The sequence below is a fragment of the Gorilla gorilla genome, chromosome 16, assembly GCF_029281585.2.
Source record: "Gorilla gorilla gorilla isolate KB3781 chromosome 16, NHGRI_mGorGor1-v2.1_pri, whole genome shotgun sequence".
Taxonomy (NCBI): Eukaryota; Metazoa; Chordata; class Mammalia; order Primates; family Hominidae; genus Gorilla; species Gorilla gorilla.
In genome coordinates this window covers 85,526,954-85,552,731 of record NC_073240.2, presented here as the reverse complement: position 1 = coordinate 85,552,731, position 25,778 = coordinate 85,526,954, and the positions used below count along the sequence as shown (strand labels likewise).

Below are 25,778 nucleotides of genomic sequence, written 5' to 3'. Positions count from 1 at the left end.
TTTGGGTGAGGACAAAAAGCCTAACCATATCATTCTGCCCATGGCCCCTCCCAAATCTCATGTCCCTTTCACATTTCAAAAGCATTCATGCCTTCCCAACAGTCCCCCAAAGTCTTAATTCATTCCAGCATTAACCCAAAAGTCCAAGTCCAAAGTCTCATCTGAAATAAGGCAAGTCTCTTCTGCCTATGAGCCTGTAACATGAAAAGTAAGTGAGTTACTTCCTAGATACAGTGGAGGTACAGGCAGTGGATAAATACACCCATTCCAAATGGGAGAAGTTGGCCAAAATAATGGGACTATAGGCCCCATACAAGGCCAAAATCCAATGGGGCAGTCAAATCTTAAAGTTCCGATATGATCTCCTTTGACCCCATGTCTCACATCCAGACATGACCCCGTGTCTTCCATCATGCTGATGTAAGAGGTGGGCTCCCATGGCTTTAAGCAGCTTCTCCTCTGTGGCTTTGCAGGGTACAGTCCTCACTCCCGGCTGCTTTCATGGGCTGGTGTTAAGTGACTGTGGCTTTTCCAGGCACACAGCACAAGCTGTCAGTAGATCTACCATTCTGGGGTCAGAAGGATGGTGGTCCTCTTCTCACAGCTCCACTAGGCAATGCACCAGTGGGGACTCTGTGTGGAGGCTCCAACCCCACATTTCCCTTCTGCACTGCTGTAACAGAGGTTCTTTATGAGGACCCTACCCCTGCAGCAAACTTCTGTCTGGACATCTAGGGTTTTCCATACATTCCTCTGAAATCTAGGCAGAGGTTCTCAAACCTCAATTCTTGACTTCTGTGCACCTGCAGGCCCAACACCATGTGTAAGCTGCCAAGGGTTGGGGCTTGCGCCCTCTGAAGCAATGGCCTGAGCTGTATGTTGGTTCCTTTTAGCCATGGCTGAGACACAGGGCTCCAAGGGCTCGGACTGCACAAAGCAGCAAGTTCCTGGGCTCAGCCCAGGAAACCACTTTTTTCTCCTATGCCTCAGGGTATGTGATGGGAGGGGCTGCTGTGAAGACCACTGACGTGCCCTGGAGACATGTTCCCCATTGTACTGGCATTTTGCTCCTCATTCCTTATGCAAATTTCTGCAGCCAGCTTGAATTTCTCCTCAGAAAATGGGTTTTTCTTTTCCATTGCATCCTCAGGCTGCAAATTTTCCAAACTTTTATGCTCTGCTTCCCTTTCAAACATAAGTTCCAATTCCAAGTCATCTCTTTGTGAATGCATAAAACTGAATGCTTTTAAGAGCATCCAAGTCACATCTTGAATGCTTTGATGCTTAGAAATTTCTTCCACCAGACACCCTAAATCATCTCTCTCAAGTTCAACATTCCACAGATCTCTAGGACAGGGGCAAAATGCCTCCATTCTCTTTGCTAAAGCATAGCAAGAGTCACCTTTGCTCTAGCTCCCAAGAAGTTCCTCATCTCCACCTGAGACCATCTCAGCCTGGACTTTATTGTCCATACCACTATCAGCATTTTGGTCAAAACCCTTCAACAGATCTCTAGGAAGTTCCAAACTCTCCCAAATCTTCCTGTCTTCTTCTGAGCCCTCCAAACTGTTCCAGTCTGTGCCTGTTACCCAGTTCCAAAGTCGCTTCCACATTTTTGGGTATCTTTATAGCAGCATCCCTCTCTCTGCTGTACCAATTTACTATATTAGCTCATTTTTACACTTCTATAAAGAAATACCTGAGACTGAGTAATTTACAAAGGAAAGAGGTTTAATTGACTCACATATCTGCATGGCTGAGGAGGCCTCAGGAAACTTACAATCATGATGGAAGGCAAAGAGGAAGCAAGGAACTTTCTTCACAAGGCAGCAGGAAGGAGAAGTGCCGAAGGGGGAAAAGCCCCTTATAAAACCATCAGATCTTGTGAGAACTCACTCACTATCACAAGAACAGCATGGGGGAAACTGCCCCCATGACTCAATTACCTCCACCTGGTCTCTCCCTTGACATGTGGGGATTTTGAGGATTATGGGGATTATAATTCAAGATGAGATCTGGGTGGGGGAACAAAGCCTAACCATATCACCCTCCTTTCTCCCACAAAACTTAGACCACGTCTGGGGAGAAGGAAAAAATGACAGGGCAAATCTTGAATCAATTGGGTTTAAGTCCGGAAATGACTATGCTTAAAACCATAAATGTCTGCCAAGTTTGGGTTTTTCTGCTGTGAGCAAAAATGAAGACTTGTGTGCTAAGGTGGGTTCAATTACAGGAAAAAAATTTTAAAATTTTGACATTCAGTTCTTAAAATTTTTACTTATTTATAATAATACCTATTAATTTGTCTTTATAATTTATTTTATGCTTAAAAAGGTCTTTACTGTCATGATAGTTCTACTTGCATTTACTTACTTATACACTTAGCTCTTTAATCAAGTTAGAATTTATTTTGGTGTATGTTCTGAGTCTGTGCTCTGATTTTACTTATTTTTCTTACATTAGCTAGCCGATTTGTCTTATACTGCCTTTTTTCTTTTTTTGGCTAACCACTTTATTGAGATACAATTTACAAACTATACAATTTGCCATCAAATGTTAACGGAATTTAGAGTTGTATAACCTTTACTATAATCAATTTTAGAACATGATCATCATCCCCAAAAGAAACCCCATACCTTTAACAGTCACTCCTAATTCCTCTGATTGCTTCTTTCCCCAAGGCTCGGCAACCATTAGTCTACTTTTTGTCTCTATAAATTTCCCTGTTCTGGACACTTTGTATAAATGGTACCATGCAGAGTGGTCCTTTGCATCTGTCTTCCTTCAATTACCATAATGTTTTCAAGGTTTAGCTCTATTGTAGCATATATCAGTCCTTCATTCCTTTTGATGGTCAAATATTCAATTGTGCAAGCATACCACAGCTCATCTACTTACCAATTGTTTCCCTTTTTTTATTATTATGGGGTGTTGTTATTTGGGTTGTTTCTACTTAATGACATTGTGGTTATTATTAATAATTCTTCAACAAATATTCATGTACAAGTTTTTGTGTGGACATATGTTCCATTTCTTTTTTTCTTTTTTTTTTGAGACGGAGTCTCGCTCTGTCGCCCAGGCTGGAGTGCAGTGGCGTGGTCTCAGCTCACTGTAAGCCCTGCCTCCCGGGTTCACACCATTCTCCTGCCTCAGCCTCCCAAGTAGCTAGGACTACAGGCACCCGCCACCACGCCCAGCTAATTTTTTGTATTTTTAGTAGAGACAGGGTTTCACCGTGTTAGCCAGGATGACCTCATGATCCTCCTGCCTCAGCCTCCCAAAGTGCTGGGATTACAGGTGTGAGTCACCGCGCCCAGCCTCCATTTCTTATTTGTATTTTTTTGCCCTAGGATATAGATCCTGAATGTTTCATTTCTTTTGGATACATACCTAGGGGTGGAATTTCTGGGTCATATAATAGATCTAATCTAACGTTTTGAGGAACCGCTAGGGTGTTTTCTAAAGTGTCTGTACCATTTTACATTCCCATCAGCAGCATGAAGGTTCCAATTTCTCCACATCCTCATCAACATTTGTCACTATCTCTTTCACTAATGCCATCCCAGTGAGCCTAAACTTGTATCTTATTGTGGTTTTGACTTGCATTTTTTAATGACTAATGGAAAGCATCCCTTCGTGTGCTTATTGGCCATTTGCATATCTTGCTGATAGTTTATTTGTGTTTTTATTATTGAGTTGTAAGTATTCTTTACATATTTTAGAGATAAGCTCCTTTTTGATATACAATTTTTAAGCATTTTCTCCCATTCTATAGGTTGTCTGTTTACTTTCTTGATGGTTTCCTTTGCAGCACAAAAGTTTTTAATTTTGATGCAGTCCAATTTATCTATTTTTGTTGTTGTTGCTTATGCTTTTGTTGTTATATCTAAGAAGCCATTTCCTAATCCAAGCCATGAAAATTTACACCTATATTTTTTTCCAATAGTTTTATATATTGAGCTCTTAAATTTAGTTCTCTGACTCATTTTATTTTTTCGTATGTGGTGTAAAGGGTCCAACTTCCTTTTTTGGAAGTTGTCCTGCATCACTTGTTTAAAAGACTATTCTTCCCACATTGAATGGTTTCTCAACCTTATAGAAAATCAATTGAGATATATATATATATACACACACATATATATATATACACACATATATATATATACACACACACACACACATATATATATATATATGGGTTTATCTCTGGACTCAATTCAATTTCATTGATCTATATGTCCATCCTATGTCAGTACCATACTATCTTGATTACTGTAGCTTTTTGGTAAGTTTTGAAATCAGAAGTCCGAGTCCTGCAACTTTGTTCCTTTTCAAAATTGTTTTGGTTATTCTGTGTCTCTTCTATATCCACATGAATTTTAGGATCAGACTGTCAATGTCTGCAAAGAAACCAGATGAAATTTTGATAGCGATCACATTGAATTTGTAGATAAATTTCAAGAGTATTGTGTTACTAGTAATAATAAGTCTTACAGCTTTCCATTTATTTAGATCTTCTTTAGTTTGTTTGAAAAATATTTTGTAGTTTTATATCTTCTATTTTTAAAACAATGTTTTCTCCTACGATTAACTGGCTTTAAATGTTAAAGTCAATCTGGTCCGTTTCTGAGCTCTGATTATACACCATAACCTGTGTCTCTTCTGCACTAATGCTGTACTATTTTACTCATGACAGTTTTGCATCATGCTCTGACATAGGATGAGGAAAGTCTCTCTATACCTCCAATACTTTTTTAAAATAAAAATTTATGTCTTTATTGTCATATTATCTCCCATGTGAATGCCAGAATTATCTTTAATTCCACAAAAAAGTTCTACTATGATGTTAATAGGAATTGTATTACGTGTATATATTCATTTAAGGAAATCGACATCTTCGTAGTACTGAGATTTTCCATTCAGGAGTATAATAAGTCTTTTATTTGCTCAACTTTTATGTGTTTCAATAATGTGTTATATTTTTATTTATGGGTTCCTACACATTAAACTTTTTCCTAAGTATTTTTATTATAACATTATTAAAGGTGGCATTTGGGATGAAGATTCTGAGGCTTTTGTGTAGATACCACTAATGTTCCCCTCCTCATTTTCCTGAAGGCTGCTTTTATTCTTACTGCCCTAAACTGGTCTAACTTGGAGCTTCTGTTATGGCATCACTGCATTCAAAGAACCCAAACTTGGTTCACTTTTGTACTGGAAGACAGAGAAACTATGATTTCTAAATGTAAACCTTGAGGTCAAAGACATACATTCATTTCAGAGACCAGTCAGATTCCTGCCCCCCCGCCCCAAAAGTAGTTTATTGGTAACAAGGTGATTATTATCACACTATCTGTGTGAACAGACAGTGCTGTCCACACACTAGATGTGTTAGCTTTACCTGGTTCCCTAGTTCCCACTGAACACATGGATGACCAAAACATGGTTTTCTTCCCAGAGGCCGGTCTTTAGGGGCACATGCTCTTGGAGACACCACCTGCACAGTTCCATTGGCTTTTGTCCGCTTGCACGTCACCTGCCGGCTGTGGTATCCTTCACCGCAGGACACAGAGCACTGTGACCACACACTTGTGAACCACCTAGGAACAAAAACTACAGGACTTTAGTAAGGACTGGTATGCCAGATCTTAGAGGGGGCGTCTCATCAAAGGAAAAAGCTGATCCCAACACCATGGCTATCTTAGGCTGTCACATGTCTCTATGGGAATGGGAAGCAGCATAGATGACTCCCAGCCTTTTTCTCAGACCTTCTTTAACTCGGGAGAAACAGTGTCATCATGTAGAGATGACTACTTTAGGAATGGGGTACAGCTGTCTTCAGGTTTATGAAGAGCTGTTACTTGTGTGGCCCTAGAGGGTAAAGCTGGGGCAAATTTAGGAGGAAATTTCCAAAAGGTGGAGTTCAACTCACTGAAACTAAAATGAAGAAAATATATTTCCAGCATCTAAGTGTTGTTTACCCTGCAAGATACTTACATGTTAGCTTGTATAATTCTCATGTTATTCCCATTCTTGTAGAAAAGAAACAGATGTCCACTGAATTGAATAACTTAGCTATGACCACATGACTAACCTGCCAGCAGAGCTGGGATTGGATTCTAGATTTATCTGACTCTAAAGTTCATGCTTTAATGATTATAGGAGACTGAACTTGGAGCTGGACACCTTTGAGATATCGAGTGCTTTGTCTGTTGGGACAAAGATGCTGTTGGGAGACTGCAGAGCAGGGGTTTCTAACACGATGTCCACGGTTATCCAAGGAAACCACATACTTGGATGGAAAAAGAATTCCGTCTTCATTGTCACTAAGCTCTAACTGAAATTTAATATTTCCTTCAATTATAGAAACATAGGCCACAAGTACAGTAGCACTAATAATACCTGTGATTTTGTTACCAATAGAAATCATAGATATTTACACATTACATTATGACAGGTATCTCAAAATATCATTTATATTCATCACCATATTAAAATTAAAGCACAACTATATCTTGTTATTTTTTGTGTTAATAGAGAAGTAAATCTATATCAGATCTTGTATGTTTGTTTGTTTGTTTGTTGTGAGACGGAGTCTCATTCTGTCGCCCAGGCTGGAGTGCAGTGGCGCAACCTCGGCTCACTGCAACCATTGCCTCCCGGATTCACGCCATTCTCCTGCCTCAGCCTCCCGAGTAGCTGGGACTACAGGTGCCCGCCACCACGGCCGGCTGATGTTTTTTGTATTTTTAGTAGGGACGGGATTTCACCGTGTTAGCCAAGACGTTCTTGATCTCCTGACCTCGTGATCCGCCTGCCTCGGCCTCCCAAAGTGCTGAGATTACAGGCGTGAGCCACTGCGCCCGGCGATATATCAGATCTTTAAAAATATTTCACTAAGTGAACTTCAATATAATTGGTTTCCATTGTAATCAAATGTATTTTATTTTACATATTTAAAAACCTTGTTCTGAGACGGTATCCACAGGCTTCTCCAAACCACCAGAGGGAGCCGTGGCACAGAAATGATGAGAAGCCTTGATGTAGAGGGATCTGGGATTAGATGATCTCTACGGTCTCTTCTAGGTATGAAAGTGTGGGACTGTTTATCCTAGGAGTGTGCAAAGGTTTTAGAATATTCGAGAAACAAGGCTGCTGACAGATTTCCCAATGTGGATTCTCTCCGCGTTTTGAAAATCAAGAAATGCCATAAAACAGCTTTCTCAATCAGGTTACTCCAAGTTACTGAAGCGTGAGTTTGCTGCTTTCTGAGGGATGACCTTAACATGAGATCTTCCTTTTGAGAATTACAAAGGGTACTGGAAGACCTATCAGTTAGGGTGCCTGCAATATTGATAGCCCTCCTAAGAACATGTCCTAAGGAACCTATTTTGCTTTACACTGTGACCCTGCCTCCCACTCTCCTCCAAGGCACTCTTAGAGACTGGATCTAGTGTGGACATCTGCCCAAGGGCAGTGAGCTATATAACATTAAACATTTCTCCAGTTTCTCATCAGTAAAATGTTAGTATCTTCTTCATTGGTTTGTACTCAACAAATGCTTTTTTATTTGTTAATTGTTTTTACTATGGATTTTGGTACTATTTGGTCAACTATCTGCTAGGGTCTGTGTTGTAATCATTCATTCACTGATTTCATAAATATTTATAGGGAGTATATGATGGAGCAGACATTGTGCTAAGTGCTAGGAATAAATTATTGAGCAAAATACCTGTGGATTTACTCCCCATAGAATTTATGGTCTAGTGGGAGAGCAAGACAGGCAATTGTGGTAAGAATTATGAAGAATGATAAGGACATATAAAAATCATATAACATAAGGCGTGATTTACTTTGGAGGGCTAAGTTCAGGGATGGTTTCCCTGAACATGTATTGAGGTATATATAGATGAACAGAAATGATTAAGTGAAGAGAGAGGGGACAGTGTCCTAGGCAGAGGGAGAAGTATGCACAAAGCCTCTGAGTCAGGAAACAGAATAGTATATCTAAGGGACAAAAAAAGACCAGCATGGAAGGAGATCAAATAACCAGTGTGGGAGAGACAAGCGATAAAAGAGATAGCCCAAGGCCCAAATATGAAGGGACTTCAATTCTTCCACTCATTTACTCAGTCAGTCAGCAAATATTTACTAAGCACCTACTATTGCTAGGCACTATTTCAAACATGAGATAAAAAGATGTACAAGATAGTCACAACCCCAGTGCTGGGAATTTTGGCCTTTGTCCTAAGATAAATGTGTAAATTGCACATGGCATCATTTGCAAAGCAAAAATGTAAAATATATTTTTAGTTGGACACTCAGGATTACAGTTTATTTAAAAATAATTTTTTAAAAGTAGATATATTTACTGAGAACCTCCCAGGTGACAGGTACTGAGTTAGACACTTTATAATCAATTTTTCATTTAATTTTCAAGATCATCTTGTGAAGTCGACATTTTTATTTGCAGAGGTAGAAACCTAATGAAACTAAGAGAACCATCATGATGAATTTGTTTCAAATATCTTTATTCTTAGAGAGTGGACAAAGTACTCCAGAGAGGGAGATAAGAACCAGGAGACTCCTGGAGCAGTCCATGTAAGAAACAATGACGGCTTGGACTTTAGTGGTAACAGTGGAAATGGCCAAGAATGGATGGAAGTGAGAGAAAGAGGGGCATCTAGGATCTAGTCATCAAGATCTGAAATACTGGGGATGGAGTAAGTTTGCTGGAGACCATGAATTTGATTTTGGACATTTAAAAATTACTGATTTGTATTACCTATTGCTTAGAAAGCTTATTAATGGTTTTACCTCCAGGGGTCAAGTCTAGAGAACTGTGTTTTTCGCTAGTACCTCTGGTGATTCTGGCCCACTGAATTATCTCCTAAGTAAACCCAAGAAATTAGCCTCACTAAAGTCTTAAAGAACTGATAGGATTGTGTGTGCAGGAAGCAGGTTTGGTTAGTGATTGAGAGCAGGGGCTCTAAAATCAAACTATCTCCATTTGAATCCTGGTCCTTATAACTGTATGGCCTAGGGGAGTTTCCGCATCTACGAAACAGGAAATCAACAACATCTACCTCACAGGACACTGTGATCCATGTAAAGCACTTAGCAGGATGCCTAGTATACAGTAAGTGATAAAAAAAACGTAGCTATTGAATTATTACGTCCAAATCACTGCACCTTTCAAAACAAACAAAAACTTGGTGTTGATGAGATACAAAGAGTGACTTCCCTTACCTCGCTGGGCAGTCCCGGATGTTACAGGGCTCAAACCCAGCCAGTGGCTTCTGGAGGTGATCACACAGGGCCTCACTCACTTCCTGCCCATTGGCCATCACACACTGGGGTCTCTGAATGCGGGCTCCCAAATGACCACAGGTGGCAGAACAATGTGACCAGTTACCAGGCTCCCAAAAAGGCTCTGCAGAAAGAAAACAAAATATCATGCCAGCCCCAAAAGAGAAATGACGACGAGCTGGAGAAGACATGGCCAAAAACCACCATGAGATGTTTTTTGGTTCTGTAAGTCTGGTTCTGTAAGTAGCATATGGAGAGAAAGCCATCTCATAGTGCAACGGAGTCCTCTAAATCTCATTTTCCCTCAACTAATTTACTGTAATAACTGGTGAGAATGGCGGCCAGAATGGGGTCCTTGGACCACAGTCTGGAGAGGGACTATCATCGGCCAGCTGGGTCTGCCAGAAAAATCCCAGAGAGAGAGGAGGCACTCTCAGCAGTGGGCTGCCTCCTCAGTGTTCTCTAACCACAGCCAAGAGGACAAGAGAGGAGGGCCTCTCTAGGGGATGCCCTAACGGGTTCAATTTCTCAAAAGTGGATCAGGCAGAGAAATGAAAGATGATTTAGCAGGAGGAACAGGGACTAGGGATTAAGCAGTAAGGTTAAAGATGCATTTGAGTTCTGTTCTTATTTTTCCACTAATTCTTAATCTAAACTTCAGATTGATCCTGTAACAGCATAAATAATTTGTCACAGAGACATCTGAAGAGATAAACATAGGAGTTTCCTTTACAAGAGTAGAAGCCGACCACCTCCAGTAATCCCAGCTTTTCAAACATTTTAGTCCCTATTCCAAACAGCCTTTCCCTTCCCTGCTGACACTCAGCAAAAGATGAGGTAGGACATGATGATGATGGATTTGTGTGTGATCACAGAAGGTGCCAGATTTTCCTGTAATAATTGCAAGTAATTAATAGCTACCAGCTGTGTCCACAGGCTCTCTCACATAGCAGAGTGATTTCTTTCACTTGTTTTCCAGTTTTTCCTTCTGATTTTTGAAGTTCGTTTTAAATTGTACATGGCATCATTTGCAAAGCAAAAATGTAAAATACATTTTTAGTTGGACACTCAGGATTACAGTTTATTTAAAAGTAATTTTTTAAAAGTAGATACGTTTACTGAGAACCTCCCAGGTGACAGGAACTGAGTTAGACACTTTATAATCAATTTTTCATTTAATTTTCAAGATCATCTTGTGAAGTTGATATTTTTATTTGCAGAGGTGGAAACTGAATGAAACTGAGTAACTTGCCCAAGGTCTGTCACCTGTTAGCCGGACTGGATCCCAAGTGTGTCTGACTCTATTATGCCACATTTCACAAAGACACCTTGGCAGTTCAAGGCAGGACATGTGCATTTCTTTTAAAATGTGTGTGTTTTTTTAATTGAGGTATAATTCATATACAATAAATTGATTATATCTCAGGTGTGCAGTTTTACAAGGTTTCACAATTGTAAGCACTTACGTAACCATGGTCCGAAGCAAGGGATGTAATATTTTCATCATCCCCCTCTTGCCTCTTTCCAATCAATTGCTCTCCCCTCCCAGGCAGCAACTCGTCCATTTCTATCAGTATACATTAGTTTTACTTATTCTTGGACTTCATATAATATGTACTCTTGTGTATTTGGTGTCTTTTTTTTTTTTTTGAGACAGAGTCTCACTCTGTCACCCAGGCTGGAGTGCGGTGGCATGATCTCAGCTCAGTGCAGACTCTGCCTCCCCAGGTTCAAGCAATTCTCCTGCCTCAGCCTCCTGAGAAGCTGGGATTACAGGTGTGCACCACCGCGCCGGGCTCATTTTTGTATTTTCAGTAGAGATGGGGTTTCATCATGTTGGCCAGGCTGGTCTCGAACCCCTGACCTTGTGGTCCACCCGCTTCTGCCTCCCAAAGTGCTGGGATTACAGGTGTGAGCCACTGCGCCCGGCCTTTGGTTTCCTACATTGCTTAGCATAATGTTTTTGAGATTCACTCATATCATTGTGCATGTCAGTAGTTCACTTCATTTCTTCTATTGCTGAGTAATGTTCCCATTGTATAAATCTACCATAGTTTTTAATCTATTCTCCTGTCAATTACTATTATCAATAAGTTGAACATTCGTGAACAAAGCTTTTTGTGAACATTTTTTTTTTCAGGTAAATACCTGTGAGTGAAACTGCTAGGTCGAGGGTAGGTGTGCGCTTAACTTTTTTAGGAGCTGCTAAATAGTCTTCCAAAGTGGTCTAAACATTTTACACACTAAGCAATGCATGAGTGTTTCAGTTGCTTCACACTCTTGCCAAAATTTGGCATTGTCAGTCTTTTCGTTTTTAGCTACCCTACTGGGTATGAAATTGTATGTCACTGAGGTTTTAATTTCCATTTCCCTGATGCCATCTATATATCATCTTTTGTGAAACGTCTGTTCAAGTCTGTTGCCCACTCTGTGTGTGTGTGTGTGTGTGTGTGTGTGTATGTGTGTGTGGTGGGGGATATTCATTGATAACTTGTAGGAGTTCTTTATATATTCTAGATATAAGCTCTTCATCAGACATATTCTGCCAATATTTTTCCCAGTCTATGGCTTATGTATTCATTATTCTTATTCGTGTCTTTGATAAGGAGATCTTTAAAATTTTGATGCGGTCAGTCCAATTTGATAATTTGTTTTTGTTTTCTACTTAGTGCTTTTTGACACAAATGCATTTGAAAAGCAGATCATGCCATATTACTACCATATAAGACTCCTCAATGACCTCCCATGTTTTAGGAGTAAACTCTTGAGTCTTTACCTTGGACCTCAAAGCTCTGAATGATTTGGTCCTCAGCCACTCTCCAACCTCATCTCATATCCCTCTCCCTCTCCCTCTCCCTCAACTGTACCCTAGTCACATGAATCTTATTTCCATTCTGAGGCCACATTAACCTTATTCCAATTTTATGGTCTTTGCTTCTTTCTCATTTTTCTGCACAAATGGTTTCACCTCATCCTTTAGGTCTGGGTTCAAATATAACCTCGTAGAAGGCCCATCCCGACTGTCTTCACTAAAGTGGCTTCCTCCTATCACTGTGTATCTCATAGCCCTTACCACTGATAAATATCTTAAATACTTATTTGTTTACTGGTTTCTTGTGCATCTTTCCTACTGGAATGTCAAGACCATAAACACTACCCTGTCCAACACTAGGACAGGGTATGTGAAATATTAGCCATGCAAGCAGTATTTGTTAAATTAATAAAGGAGTCTCTTTGAAATGCTAAGCTAAGGATCCTTTGAAGGGCTGGGACATTCCACAATGTGTGTGTGTGTGATTGTATATTTGGGCATGTGTTTGTGTGTGTGTGTGTAGGAGGTGGCAGAACAATGCAAGTAGTCCCAATAAACCAAGAGTTTGACTATTCCAAAGGCTTCACCTTCACCAATAGCTTCAGTCTCACACATATCCTTTTTGTTTTTCATTAATTTATTTTAGGCAGTTCTTTTGATCTTCATGTTCCATGCCACATGCAACACACCATGGTTTCTCTGACTGGAATTTCCTCTTTCCTCTTCCCAGAACAAACATCATGACCTACATGAAAACTCAGTTGACTTCTCTAGAGAGAGGTAGGGCCCCTTCCTCAGTGCTACCATTGTACTTTGGTCATCTTTTTATTATGGAACTTGTCCCAGTGCTTTACAGTATCTGTTTACGTGACTGCCTCCCTCTTCAGACTGTGAGCTTCTCAAGGAGGAGGTCATCTGCATCCCCAGACCTGGGAGGAGTAAGCACTAGGCAAATATTTGTTGAATGTCCAATGAATGGATATTTGGGTATACAATAATGTTAGTATTATGTTTAAAAGAGGAGAAGAAATGTGTCATACAAATACTGTAAGAGAATGATGTCATAAGTAACGTGATGGATTGCTGATTGGCAGCTCAACACTGTTTTCCCCTTCTGTGCTCTCTCTTGCATCTCAGGAGGTGAAAGCCTAGAAACTACATTTCTTAAAATCTCTACCAGTAGAGTTATATTCTGCATGATACATTATGCAAATGAGAGGCACTTCTCAAGATTTAAAAGGTGAAAATGACGTGGCCATTATTGTCCCTATATAACAGACAGAGTACAACATGAGGTTTAAAAGGAGTTTCTTTGTGGCCGGGCACAGTGGCTCACGCCTGTAATCCCAGCACTTTGGGAGGCCAAGGTGGGCGGATCACGAGGTCAGGAGATCGAGATCATCCCGGCTAACACGGTGAAACCTCGTCTCCACTAAAAATACAAAAAATTAGCCGGGCGTGGTGGCGGGTGGCTGTAGTCCCAGCTACTTGGGAGGCTGAGGCAGGAGAATGGCATGAACCTGGGAGGCGGAGCTTGCAGTGAGCCGAGATCACGCCACTGCACTCCAGCCTGGGCGGCAGAGCGAGATTCTCTCTCAAATAAATAAATAAACAAAATAAAATAACAAACTAATTAAAAAAAGAGTTTGTGTCCTTCTGCGATTTACCCATTTTTGAGCTACAAGGAGCTGAGATGACCAGTAATGGTTTCCTGCGATTCTAGCATTTCTGATTTTCTTAACTCTACCTTGATCCCTTGGCCTTCTGCAGAGTTTTACAAGCTTGTAATACTTAGATTAGGTTCTCCTGATTAAGCACTGATGCATAACAAAGTTGGTGTGTATGGAAAACTATGTCTTGAAAAAAGAACAATTAAAAAATCAATTCCAATACTCATAGCAGACTATTAATATCTATTAATATTTACCAAATTGGCAATAGTTTTGAAACCGGAAATCAATATCTATATTATCACAAATAATGGTGCACATTTGAGATATGAGCTCTGTAGGCTTCCTCAGGAGTGGATTTTTCTTAAAAGTGTTTCAATATGGAAAGAATAAGTTGAACCACTAAAGACTGAGGGTCAAGAAAAAGGCTGGCCAAATGCCTAGAAATAATTTTACATATTGCAAAGTGAAAAACACAGATGGTCTTTTAGCTAAATCCTTTTCCTTACACATGCCTCACACATAGCAAATCTGAAAAGGTCAAAATCCCAGACCTTGAGGCGGTGGTTCTCCTGTTGGGTCATTGCTGTTGGTTCTAGTGTTGGTTGCCTGGAGAACGTACTTTTTATGTCCTTGCAGAAATACGATTCTACTCTCTGGCCATCTTCGTTCTGAGAAAAAAAAAAGTAGCACTTTTACCAGTTAGACATTATCTAATTATTGGTCCAGCTTGGGTGTTCCTAAAGACAGCTATTAGAAAATGAGTCCTCTATAATAATACTGTGCTCCTGGATACTCAAGCTCATGACCACAGGTCTGGGAGGTGTGTGTAAGTATGGATGTGTGGAGTGTTATAGAGTTTAGAGTTACTCACTGTGCTAGCATGTGGCATCTCTGCATGTTTCCAGGGTTTCTAGCCTAAATTGCAAGATGAAAAAACTGTATTCAGCAGAATTCCAAAAGGGACTGGAGGAAGCAGATTGGTTGGATAGAGCTCTGCCTCTTAAGAGGAATGCTGGGAGCAAGAGAATGGGCAATGTTCCCTAGGTTTGCATGGTGAGGAGCACGGGCTTTTAGGAAGGTTGTGAAGCTTGCACATAAGAGCAGAGGATGGTGGAGGAATGCCATGATTTGATCTCTCCATCAAGTTACCAATGTCATGAGCTGCTTGGCTTGAGGGGATTCCTGAGAGAAGAGGTATGCCAGGTAGGAGTGAGACAAGCATGCAGATTCATGAGTGGAAATGGGCAGGAGAAAGAAACAAGGCTGGGGTTTCTCAGGGAGCATGGATAAATCATTCAAGAACCAGACAGGGTTAGCCTAGCCAATCTGTTGCAACTCTTCCATTCGAAGATTTTGGAAGATCACACAGAGGCTTTTTGGAAAGAGCCACGTGGTGGCACACCACTGCCTTTGTCAGTACTAAGAGTCCATGAGGGGTTGCAGGGAGAGCACCAAAAGAGCAGACTACGTATTTGGGCACTAGTTCAAACTCTTTATGAGCCCAAGGCTCCTCATAAATACAATGAGATTAAAAAATACCACCCACAACACTGTGCTATCATAAGTATCACAAGAATTAATGCTCATCAAAATGCTTTGTGCATGACAGCTATTCCAACTCCCTGCATTGGCACCCCCTATCTCTTTATATCTCTGGGCTCCTCTAACTGCCCACAAGGAAAGCTATGGAGAAATCTCTTTCATGTTTTTTCCTCTTGGTTTAGCAATGGATTCTATACTCTTATACTAATTTTGCCAATGGTTCAATTTCATTCCTTCATGAAACCATTACTTAACACTAACATCTGACCGGGCGCGGTGGTTCATGCCACTTTGGGAGGCCAAGGCGGGCAGATCACGAGGTCAAGAGATTGAGACTATCCTGGCCAACATGGTGAAACCCCGTCTCTACCAAAAATACAAAAATTAGCTGGGCATGGTGGTGTGCGCCTATTGTCCCAGCTACTCAGAAGGCTGAGGCAGGAGAATCACTTGAACCCAGGAGGCGGAGGTTGCAGTGAGCCGAGATCGTGCCACTGCACTCCAGCCTGGTGATGGAGCAAGACTCCGTTTAAAAAAAAAATCACACACACACACACACAAACACTAACATCTGTGTTAGGTGCTGGGAATACGGGGTGGTAAAATAGGGTGTTAGAATTTAGTGCTCGTTTTTAAGCAGGCAGTGGTAGCAATGGTTAAAACCATCTGATGTCCATCTCGTTCACTCCTCAACTCCAAAATCAACAAAACTGGGGCCTACTTTGTGCATATTACAGGAGGCACTTAAGGAGCAATAAGAATTTGACACTTACCCAGCAAGTGGAGTACAGATGTTGCCACTGCCTTTCCAAGAGCATTGGTGGCTGTGCAGACGTAGGTTCCTTCATTTTCAAGGGAAACATTCTGCAACAACAGGGATCCATTGAAAAGCAAGGAAACATTGCCACTCAGAGATCCTCCTCTCTTCAACCAAGTTATATTAGGCTGAGGGACACCTTTGGAACAAAAACAAATATGACAAAGGCAATTCCTTTAAGAACAGGGCCACAGAACCACTTGACAAATACCATTCACTGTTTTGACCATAAGTCAGCATATGGGTTTAATCATATATAATAGGAAAAATGGCTATTTCTATTTCTATAGCTACTCTATGGCAGATGGAGAATCCTCTTAAAGCAAAGGGCTTTGGTCTACGGGGCATGTGACTAGTTTACACATATAAGTTATGGAATGGAAACCAAGGAGTAGGATTGCTCTGTATTGGGAAGGGAGAGAATTTTGAAGGTGGGTAGGGTAGTGGGAGTGTGGTTGGAAAGAAGGAGTCGGTGAAGCTGGGGGAATGTAGAGGTAGAGACACAGTGAGAAACTCCCAGGGGGTAGGTTGTCACAGGGAAGTCTTTGGAAAACATAAATATCTCCTAGAGGTCTTTAAGTTGTTTGCTGTGCATAAGCAATGAAATATTCCTCCCTCAGGAAGAATATACAACATCCAGGGAAACAGAGTTCATTAATTCTTTGTAAAGGAGGATAACTTCAGGGAGCAAAAGTAAGTGCTGAGTTTCAATTCTGGGTCAATGCAGTGAGATGCAGGGACTGTAAGCAACATTGCAGGAGCCTGGACACAGAGGGGAACACGAGGAATTGAAAGAATTTCTTTCCCCAAGTCTTCAGAAGTCTTAGCATTTTGCTGGGCTTTGGAATTTAAGATTCAGAGGAATAGAGAAATTTCATTTGGTTCTTCTTCTTCTTCTTTGCTTTTTCTTTTTGAGATGGAGGCTCCCTCTGTCACCTAGGCTGGAGTGCAGTGGCACAATCTTGGCTCACTGCAACCTCCTGGGCTCAAGTGACCCTCCCTTCCTCAGCCTCCAAGTAGCTGGGACTACAGGTGCAAGCCATCACACCCAGCTAATTTTTGTAATTTTTGTAAAGACAGGGTTTCATCATGTTCCTCAGGGTCGTCTTGAACTCCTGGGCTCAAGCGATCCCCCGCCTCAGCCTCCCACTGCACCTGACCTCATCTGGCTCTTAAGAGCTGGAATAGCTTCAGATGATGCCAATATTGCTCTAGACAACTGTTTTGGGGGATGTTTTCTCCTCTTGCAGTGCTCTGGTTAGTGAGAATGGAGAAGCCATGGTATGGTTTTCTGACTTAAAAAATAGATGCGACCACTATTATCATGACATGTGCAACACACCTTACAGTAGGCAAAATGCGTGCTCCATGAACATGGTGACACTTGAATTCTCATAGTTATTCCTATTTCCTGGGAGGCAGTCATTGTTAGCTGTATCTCACAATTGAGGAACCTGGTAAGCCTTTTGACTTCAGGTCCAATTCTGTCCATTACATCAAGCTGATTATTCAAGTCTCTTAAGGAAGTCATTGTGTGGCTTTGGAGGAAACTGTTATCTAGAAATGCTTAAATTTACTTGTAGAAACCTAAGACTGATATTGGCACTGAAGTATTGCCTGAAAACTCAAGGTGAAAAAAAGACAAAATTTCTATTCAAAGAGGAGGTGGAAATGCATAGGAGGAGCACTATCTTGGCTGGGTTGGGGTGAGGCTTTGTTTTCATTCTCAATAGTTATTAGTTCTGTAGCCTTGGGCAAAGCCCTTTAGATTTCAACTGTGTCGTCTGTGAAAGGAATCTGAAAGAAGAGTAGGAACTTCATTATGTTCAGATACACTATTTGAAGTTTTCAAAATTGGAGTCTGAGATGGTTGCCCTTGGGACTTTTTGTCCTTAATCCTGTGGCTTTGTATGATCCAAGTATGGTAGGCAGAATTCTAAAGACATTGCCCCAAGATTCTCATCCTTTCATTACTCAATCAAATGTCAATCTAGGCACTGGTGTGAAGGAATTTGCAGATGTAATTAAGGTTACTAATCAGTTGGCCTTAAAATGGGGAGATATCTGGTTGGGCCCATTGTAATTCTATAAGTCCTTAAAATCAGAAGAGAAGGACAGAAGCTGTCAGGGACATATGGAGAAAGAGAAAGTAGGAGAGATAAGGCAGAAGAGGAGTTCAGAGAGATTCAAAGTGTGAGAGCAACCTAACCCACCATTGCTAGTTTTAAAGATAAAAGGGACCTGAGCTGGGGAGTGCAGGTGGCCTCTAAAAGCTGAGAGTGGCCTTCAGCTGACAGCTATCAAGAAAATGGGAACTTCAGTTCTAAAATGATAAGGGATTCAGCCAATAACCTGAAGAAACTTGGAAGCAGATTTATTCCCAGAGCCTCCAAAAAGGAATGCAGCCATGCCACCACCTTGATCTTGGCCTTAGATACTCTAAGTGTAACAGTCAGTTCAGCAATTCTGTGCAACATAGGTGACATAATATATGGGTATTGTTTTAAGCTTCTAAGTTTGTGTTAATTTGTTATAGCAGCAATAGAAAACCAATACACTGAGAGATTTGTTTTAAATATTGTTATAAAAACTAGGCTAGCCCTAAATAGCTGAAGGAATGCTAATCACATGTGCATATATCTTTTTTAGCATTTTCTTCTACACATATACACATACAGAAAGTTTAAGCTTTCTGAAAGGTCACAGCTATTAAACATTGGAGCTGAGATTTTTACCAATACAATTTGATTCAGAACCTTTCTTAACCACAATATAGGTAGATATTATACATCTCTTAATATATTTATTCCTATGCATGTTATAGTTCTTTGTTGTTGCAGTAAACAAGATTTTAAAAAAATGTATTTCGTAGTTGTTTATTGCCAACACTTAGGAAAGCTATAAACATCTGCATATTTATCTTGTTTCTAGTCATCTTACTGGACTTGATTATTTTGAATAGTTTTTCTAATTGATTTTCTTGTTTTTTAAGGTAAATAATTATATCATTTGCACATAATGACAATTTTCTCTTCCTTTCCAATATGTATACTTCTGATTTCTTTTTCTTGTCTTATTGTATTAGTGTCTCCAGAACAATACTGAATAATAACCACTATAGCAGGTACGTTAGACTGAATATTTGTGTCCCTCCCCACCACATCTTGATCTTGGACCTCCTTCAACATGAAAAGCTTAATCTTGGACTTCCCATCCTCCAGAACTGTAAGAAACAAATTTTCTGTTGTTTATAAGCTACTCAGTCTATAGCATTTTTCTTATAGCAGCCCCAGTGGTCTAAGACAGCAGGCATATTTGTCTTCTTTCCAACTTTAATGGGAATATTACTAATGTTTCTTTCTTAAGCATGATGCTTTTTTTGGTATATAAATTTCCTTCTATTTCTAGCCTACAAGAAAATTTCTCAGTCTTTGAGTTTAACATTTAATTTGCTTATTTTAAAGTAAATCATTTAAAGCTGTTAATTTTATTCTGAGTACAGCTTTGGCTACATATCTTATGTTTTGAAATGCAATACAACTATTGCCATTATTTCATTCACTTGAAAAATGTTTATGGAGTGCCTACTCTATGTAAGACTCTGTGGCAATGCTAAGGATATAATGGTAAACTAAGTTCCTCACGGACCTTAATCTAGAGTGGGCCCATGCATCAAAAAAGCCAGCTGCAATTCAAAGAGATAAGAGCATGCAATAAAGGTAAAACACTGGATGCCACTGGAGCACAGAAGCTGTACCTCATGTAGACTGGAGAGAAAGGGAAGATACCTGCAAGGAGGAACATAGAGTGCAGATGTAGGAAAGCATGGGAACAGGAGCAGGAGCCAGACTTTTCATGGTATAGTGCCTTGTTTTTTGATTGAATGTATTACCTGGATCACCTATCCCCAACTTTTAAAAAGTTAATAATGGAGCTCAGAAACATCTTTGATTTAACTTCTTGTTAAATTTTCTCTTGGGGTCCCTTTTAGCTCTAAGATATGTGTGAGATTAATTCATTCATTCATCCATCTATTCTTTCATATATTATTTAATTCACTCTCATTATTCACTCTCTATGACCAGAATTCTTTTATAGCATTATTACTGCATTAATCTCAGTTCTCCAAAGTAGATCATGAGTATAGGCCTGGCAAAGATTAGATGTGTGAATGTTTGCTGAATGCATAAATGAATAAACTAGGGAATGCATTTACTAGAAGAAAACCATATTCTATCCCAAAGATACATCAGCGTGACTTTTTTGGTTATTCATGCCAATGCTCTCTTCCAAGTAGCAAAGATAATAAAGCACTGACTGTATAGTAAAATCCTCATAAACTCAGACACTATTATTTTGGAATCTATGGTAATTTAGAGAAGGGTTATACTAGCTAGGAAGAGAAAAAAATCTCCTTACATATTTGAGGGCAAAAGTGCAAATCATTTCAGAAATTCCTTCAAATACTTCACTGGCCTCCACAATATATACACAATTGTTATGTGAGTATAAATCGATATTTATAAATTAAAGTGGTTTCCTTTAAGACCCTAAGTAATTCTCGCTTAAATGACTGAACATTTCTAAAAGCAATTCATAGACTTGAAAACATTTTACAATTCAGGGATGTTTATTAATTCAGACTTGCCTCTTACAATTAGTCCAAATTAGTGAGGTTTTCTCAAGACATAAAGCCTCTTACAGTGAAAGACCCTAAACAATCTCAGATACATTGGCTTATTCATTATTCCTCCACGGTAAGAAGCTGGTAAGCGGTGTTGTCAATTCTACATTGAAACAAGGTTTACCAGAGGCCTTCAGCCAGGCTAAACAAGCTGTGTGGAGATCTCCAGGGAGAGCATTTCTGGAAGAGGGAACAGCAAGTACCTTGGCCCTGAAACGGGGTTCTCAACCTGGGGACCATGAGACTCACGTGGGTCCACAGATAGGATTCAGGAGTCGGTGACCTTTTCACCAACTCTAGTTGAAATGTAGCACTTCTATCAATTATGAACGTAAGCGCAGACCAAGGTAGTAGTATCTTTAACTCTCTCACCAATGGAAGTCACAGATATTTTCGTATCACATTACAAGTGTGACCAGATCTCTCAAAATATTTTTTATGCCAACACTACTTCAAAAATATGGTAACTATTGGACCCAATGCTAGATTTTGAATTTGATGCATTAGTAATGAAGTACATATATTATCCGATCACACATTTGGTTTATTAATATTTTGATACCTATATTTTTATTATAATTGGTTTTCTTTAAATGCAGTATATTTTATTTTATACCTTTGAAAATATTATTTCAGAAGTAGTACCATAGGCTTCATCGGACTGGTCCAGGACACATTCCTCCAATTTTGGAGGAAAGTAAAAGAGCATGTGGCTGCAGGGATGTGAGCCAGGAAAAGAGCAGTAGGTGACAAGGTCAGAGAAGTGGCAGGTGGGGCTCAGGTCATAGCCTGATAGGTTATCGTAAGGCTTTGGTTTCTATTCCAAAGATTTTGAAGAATGGCATGAGCTGACTTGTGTTTCTAAAGGACTGCTTTGACAGCTATGTTGATTGCAGGGGGCAAGGGCAGAGGCAGGGAGACCAGTGAGGAACCTGTCAAGATAATCCAGCCTAGAGATGATGGTGACTTGGACCAGTGTAGTAGCAATGAACGTGGTAAGAGATGGTCAGATTCTGGGCCTATTCTGAAGGTAGAGCAGACAAAATTTGATGGGGGTGGGGTAGTGTGAGAGAGGAAAGCGAGTAAAAAACGACTCCAGGATTTGTGGCTCAAGCAAACTAAATAACTGCCTTGTCATTCACTGAGATGAGGGACACTATGAGAGAAGTAAGTTTGGGAGCAGAACTCAGGAGGGCAGTTTTGGACATGTTAAGTTTGAAATAACTATTACATATCCACGGAGAGATGCTGAGCAGGCATGTGGATATGTTAATCTAGAGCTTAGGGGAAAGGTCTGTGCTGAAAATATAAATTTAACAGTTTCCAGCATACAGATGTCATATTTGAGTCCTTCTGCATGTATGGGATCAATAGGGAGAGAGTATATATGGAGAAGAGAAAACATCTGAGGACTGAGGCCTGGGGTAGTTCAACTTAGAGATCAGGGACAAGAGGTGGGACAAAGGAGGCTACAAAGGAACAGATACTATGGTAGGTAGAAAACAAAGTGGTTTCCTCAAAGCAGAGAAGGAGGGCATAACAACTGTCCAATGCTAGTGTAGTCAAATGAGCAAGTAAGGTAAGGCCTAAGAACTCACCACGGGGCCTGGAGTGGTGGCTCACACCTATAATCTCAGCATTTTGGGAGGCCAAGGTGGGCAGATCACCTGCGGTCAGGAGTTCGAGGCCAGCCTGGGCAACATGGTGAAACCCTGTCTCTACTAAAAATACAAAAAACATTTAGCCTGTAATCCCAGCTTCTCGGGAGGCTGAGGCAGGAGAATTGCTTGAACCCAGGAGGTGGAGGTTGCAGTGAGCCAAGATCACACCACTGCACTCCAGCCTGGGCAACAGAGTGAGAATCTGTCTCAAAAAACAAACAAACCTGACCACTGAAGTTAGCAATTCACACTTACATGGTAAGCTGTTGGTGACCTTGACAATAGCTATGAAGGTAATGGTATGGAGAATGTTTGGTTGGAGTGGATTCAAGAGAGAATGAAGAGAAATGAAATTGAAGACAGCAAGTATAAACTACTCTTGAGGCACTTTGCTATAAATGGAAATCAAGAACTAAGGCAATAGCTGGAGAGGGAAGTGGAGGCCAGGGCAGGAAATTTAGGGATGGCTTTGCTCACCTGGAATACTTATCTCATCTCCCTATTTCCACCCTTGCCTTCCTTTTACTCTCTGATTTTTTACAGTCTATTTTCAACACAATACCCATAGTATTTCTTCTAAAAGGTAGCTCAGATCATGATACTCCTTTGCTTAGAATCCTCTAATGGCTTCCATCTCACTTAGAACAAAAAATAAACTGCTTATGATGTTTTACGATCTGCTAACATACATGGTCTTCCCTCAACCCTTGCCCACCAACCACCTCAAAACACAGAAAAAAAACAGAGCCAGAGAGAGATGAATTTTTATTTTTTAGTGATGGGGTCTCACTGGGCTGGAGTGCAGTGGCTATGCACAGGCATGATCATAGCATACGGAAGCTTCAAACTTCTGGGCTCAAGGGATCCTCCCATCTCAGCCTCCTGAATAGCTGGAACTATAGGTATGCACCATTGTGCCTGGCTAAGGGGTGGATTCTTGATTAAATCATTTAAGTTCCTGAATCCAGATGTGTCTAAAATTATGTCCAGAGTGTCTACACTCCAGGACTTTTCGGTTTTATTAGCCAATAGTTCCTCCATTTTTTCTTAAGCCAGTTCGAGGTGGTTCTCTGTTCCATGTGACCATGGGAGTCTAGACTAAAAACTAAGGTATGAAAACAACCAAGATGGCCAAACAGCCATGCCAGCGCAAGCTTCTCAGAACAAACTGACAGTTACATTCCACAAGAAAATGTCAGAAATAGGAAGTTTGAAATGAAGAGCACAGGACCACACCAGAGTACAGGACCAAGTCCTTCCTTCTCACTACACACTGTCCCAGGGGCCATTTCATCTACTTTGGGAAATATAGTGATAATTCCTATGCTGAAAACTCTCACATCTACCTATCCAGTCTTAATCTCTCCCTTGAATTCAAGACTCCTGGACATCTCCCATTGGCACAACATGTCCCACAGGCGCCTCAAACTCCGTAAGTCCCATAGTGAACTCCAACTCCCTCTCCTACCCCACAGGTCTGTTCAGCACCTAGAAGCATCGTTACACGTGTAAACATTTTCAAAGAACTGAACAGGCCAGAGGAAATTCAGACAGATTTCTTCGTACCACTGCTCTTTATGGTGTTTCAAAATAACACATTTGCTCTGTTGCAACAGCTATAAAACGTCAGAAATAGTTTAAACTTATTTATCTAACCTTAAAGACAGGCTATTTCCCCCAAGACTTGCAGCTCTGATATATTCAACATTCTGTTTCCACAATGCTGAAATTGTTTTGGAAGACAAATGTTGTGGAAAAAAGTTCAGAGCCGGAGGGGCTGTGAAACATGTGTTGCAAAAAGTTTGCACCTCGGGGGTGTCTTTAAACTAGTCAGTGTTTAAAAACAAATTTCCTTCATCCTTGAAAGGCCCATGAAATATTCCACACTATAAATCCCTGGCCTATTCAGACTGCCCTGAAATGCTGGATCTTTAAATAAATATATATTATACCTATTTTTTTTCTCATGTTTGTTTCTTCCAGCTACTCAAAACTCACTCAGAATTCTGCATTACTTTTTCATATACGACAAATGAAGATTTAAGCTACCATCAGTTATCTCTGGGGAATCATGAAGAAATGATGTTGCCAATTTATAAAAGGCAAATCAAACACAGAATAGACAAAGGGAGTCATCACTAATAAATGAAAGAAAGAAATAAGAGTTCAAGGGTTCAGTGTCAGAGAAAGTATCTCAAAGCTACTGGAATAATGAATACACTCTTCTTAACTGCAGGGCCAATCTGTGCAGCATGGTAAATTTTGTAAGGAATGTTCCTCTTCTGAGTTAACTGCATACCCTTTTGTTCTTTTTGAAAAATACGTTATGTATGCTTTCTGGATACAATGGACTATCCATCATTGATGCCATATCCAGAACTGTCTCCAAATAGAGGGCTCTGGCTTTTACTATTTACAGAATTCTCTTGAATAGCTGTTTAAGTACTTTCTTTTCTCTAGTAAACTCATGGTTAGATTGACATAATCTGTTCCCCAATCAATCTGATTTCTGAGGATTTAGAAATCATCTGGGTCATAGTATCTATTCCCAATTCCATCATTAAAAGTCCTTCCCTAAAGGTTTTGAACTGTGTTTCTTCTGACATGGAGAAGGGTGTCAACAAGTCCTCTTCCTGGTGTGGTCATTCTCATCTCTCACGTACCCTGGGCTTCTGCTTTGTGCGAGCCTAGGCAGTTCTTTAACGCCACCAGACAAATCTCATGAGCACCACACAGTTCATTGCTGGATATTGTCCTCCAGAGTCTTATTTATAGGCTAGAAAGTGCCAGTGAAAATTATTATATCAAAACCAAAAACCTTCAGTAGTTCCTTGAAGAAGAAAGTCAAGAGTTGGTGCAAATCAAGCATAGCGATAAATGCTGGAGCTATGCAAGTGGTGTAAACTACTGATTCCAGTAAAGGCGATAGGAGGAACTCCTGAACAACAGCTCAAAAGGGAGAACCATGGACATTCCTGAGGCCCTTCCTGATAATCAGCAATTCTGGTAATCTATCAATATAACATTGGGATATAGATGAACAAATAGCTATTAGCCAGTTAAAAATATTAGTTATTTGGAGATCATGCACCAAAATCTCCAAGTGGATTCCACTGCTATTACCAGCAAAACCCCAGAGGACTATGTGTGGGCTGCTGGTGTCTTGGGGTGACATCTCAAGGCCGTGTTGATTCCCCAGGACTCCATTTCCTCTTTCCTTAAACCACTAACTCTTGCCTTTGGTTCTTCTGAGCTGCACCTCTCACTCTATTTCTGGGGG

The 25,778-nt window shown here is 40.4% G+C and overlaps 1 protein-coding gene across 5 annotated transcripts in view; it reads right to left on the bottom strand.

Moving 5' to 3' along the window:
- The window catches only part of ADAMTSL3 (ADAMTS like 3), a 392,199-nt gene that overhangs the window by 9,077 nt on the left and 357,344 nt on the right, over positions 1-25,778 (bottom strand). For all 5 annotated transcript variants that reach the window (XM_055362792.2, XM_055362793.2, XM_004056691.5 and 2 more), the window contains 4 exons: positions 16,110-16,292; positions 14,346-14,462; positions 9,250-9,433; positions 5,402-5,600 (listed from right to left, as the gene is read on the bottom strand). In XM_055362792.2, the coding sequence (XP_055218767.2) occupies positions 5,402-5,600; positions 9,250-9,433; positions 14,346-14,462; positions 16,110-16,292 (683 nt within the window). The remainder of the gene's footprint in view (positions 1-5,401; positions 5,601-9,249; positions 9,434-14,345; positions 14,463-16,109; positions 16,293-25,778) is intronic.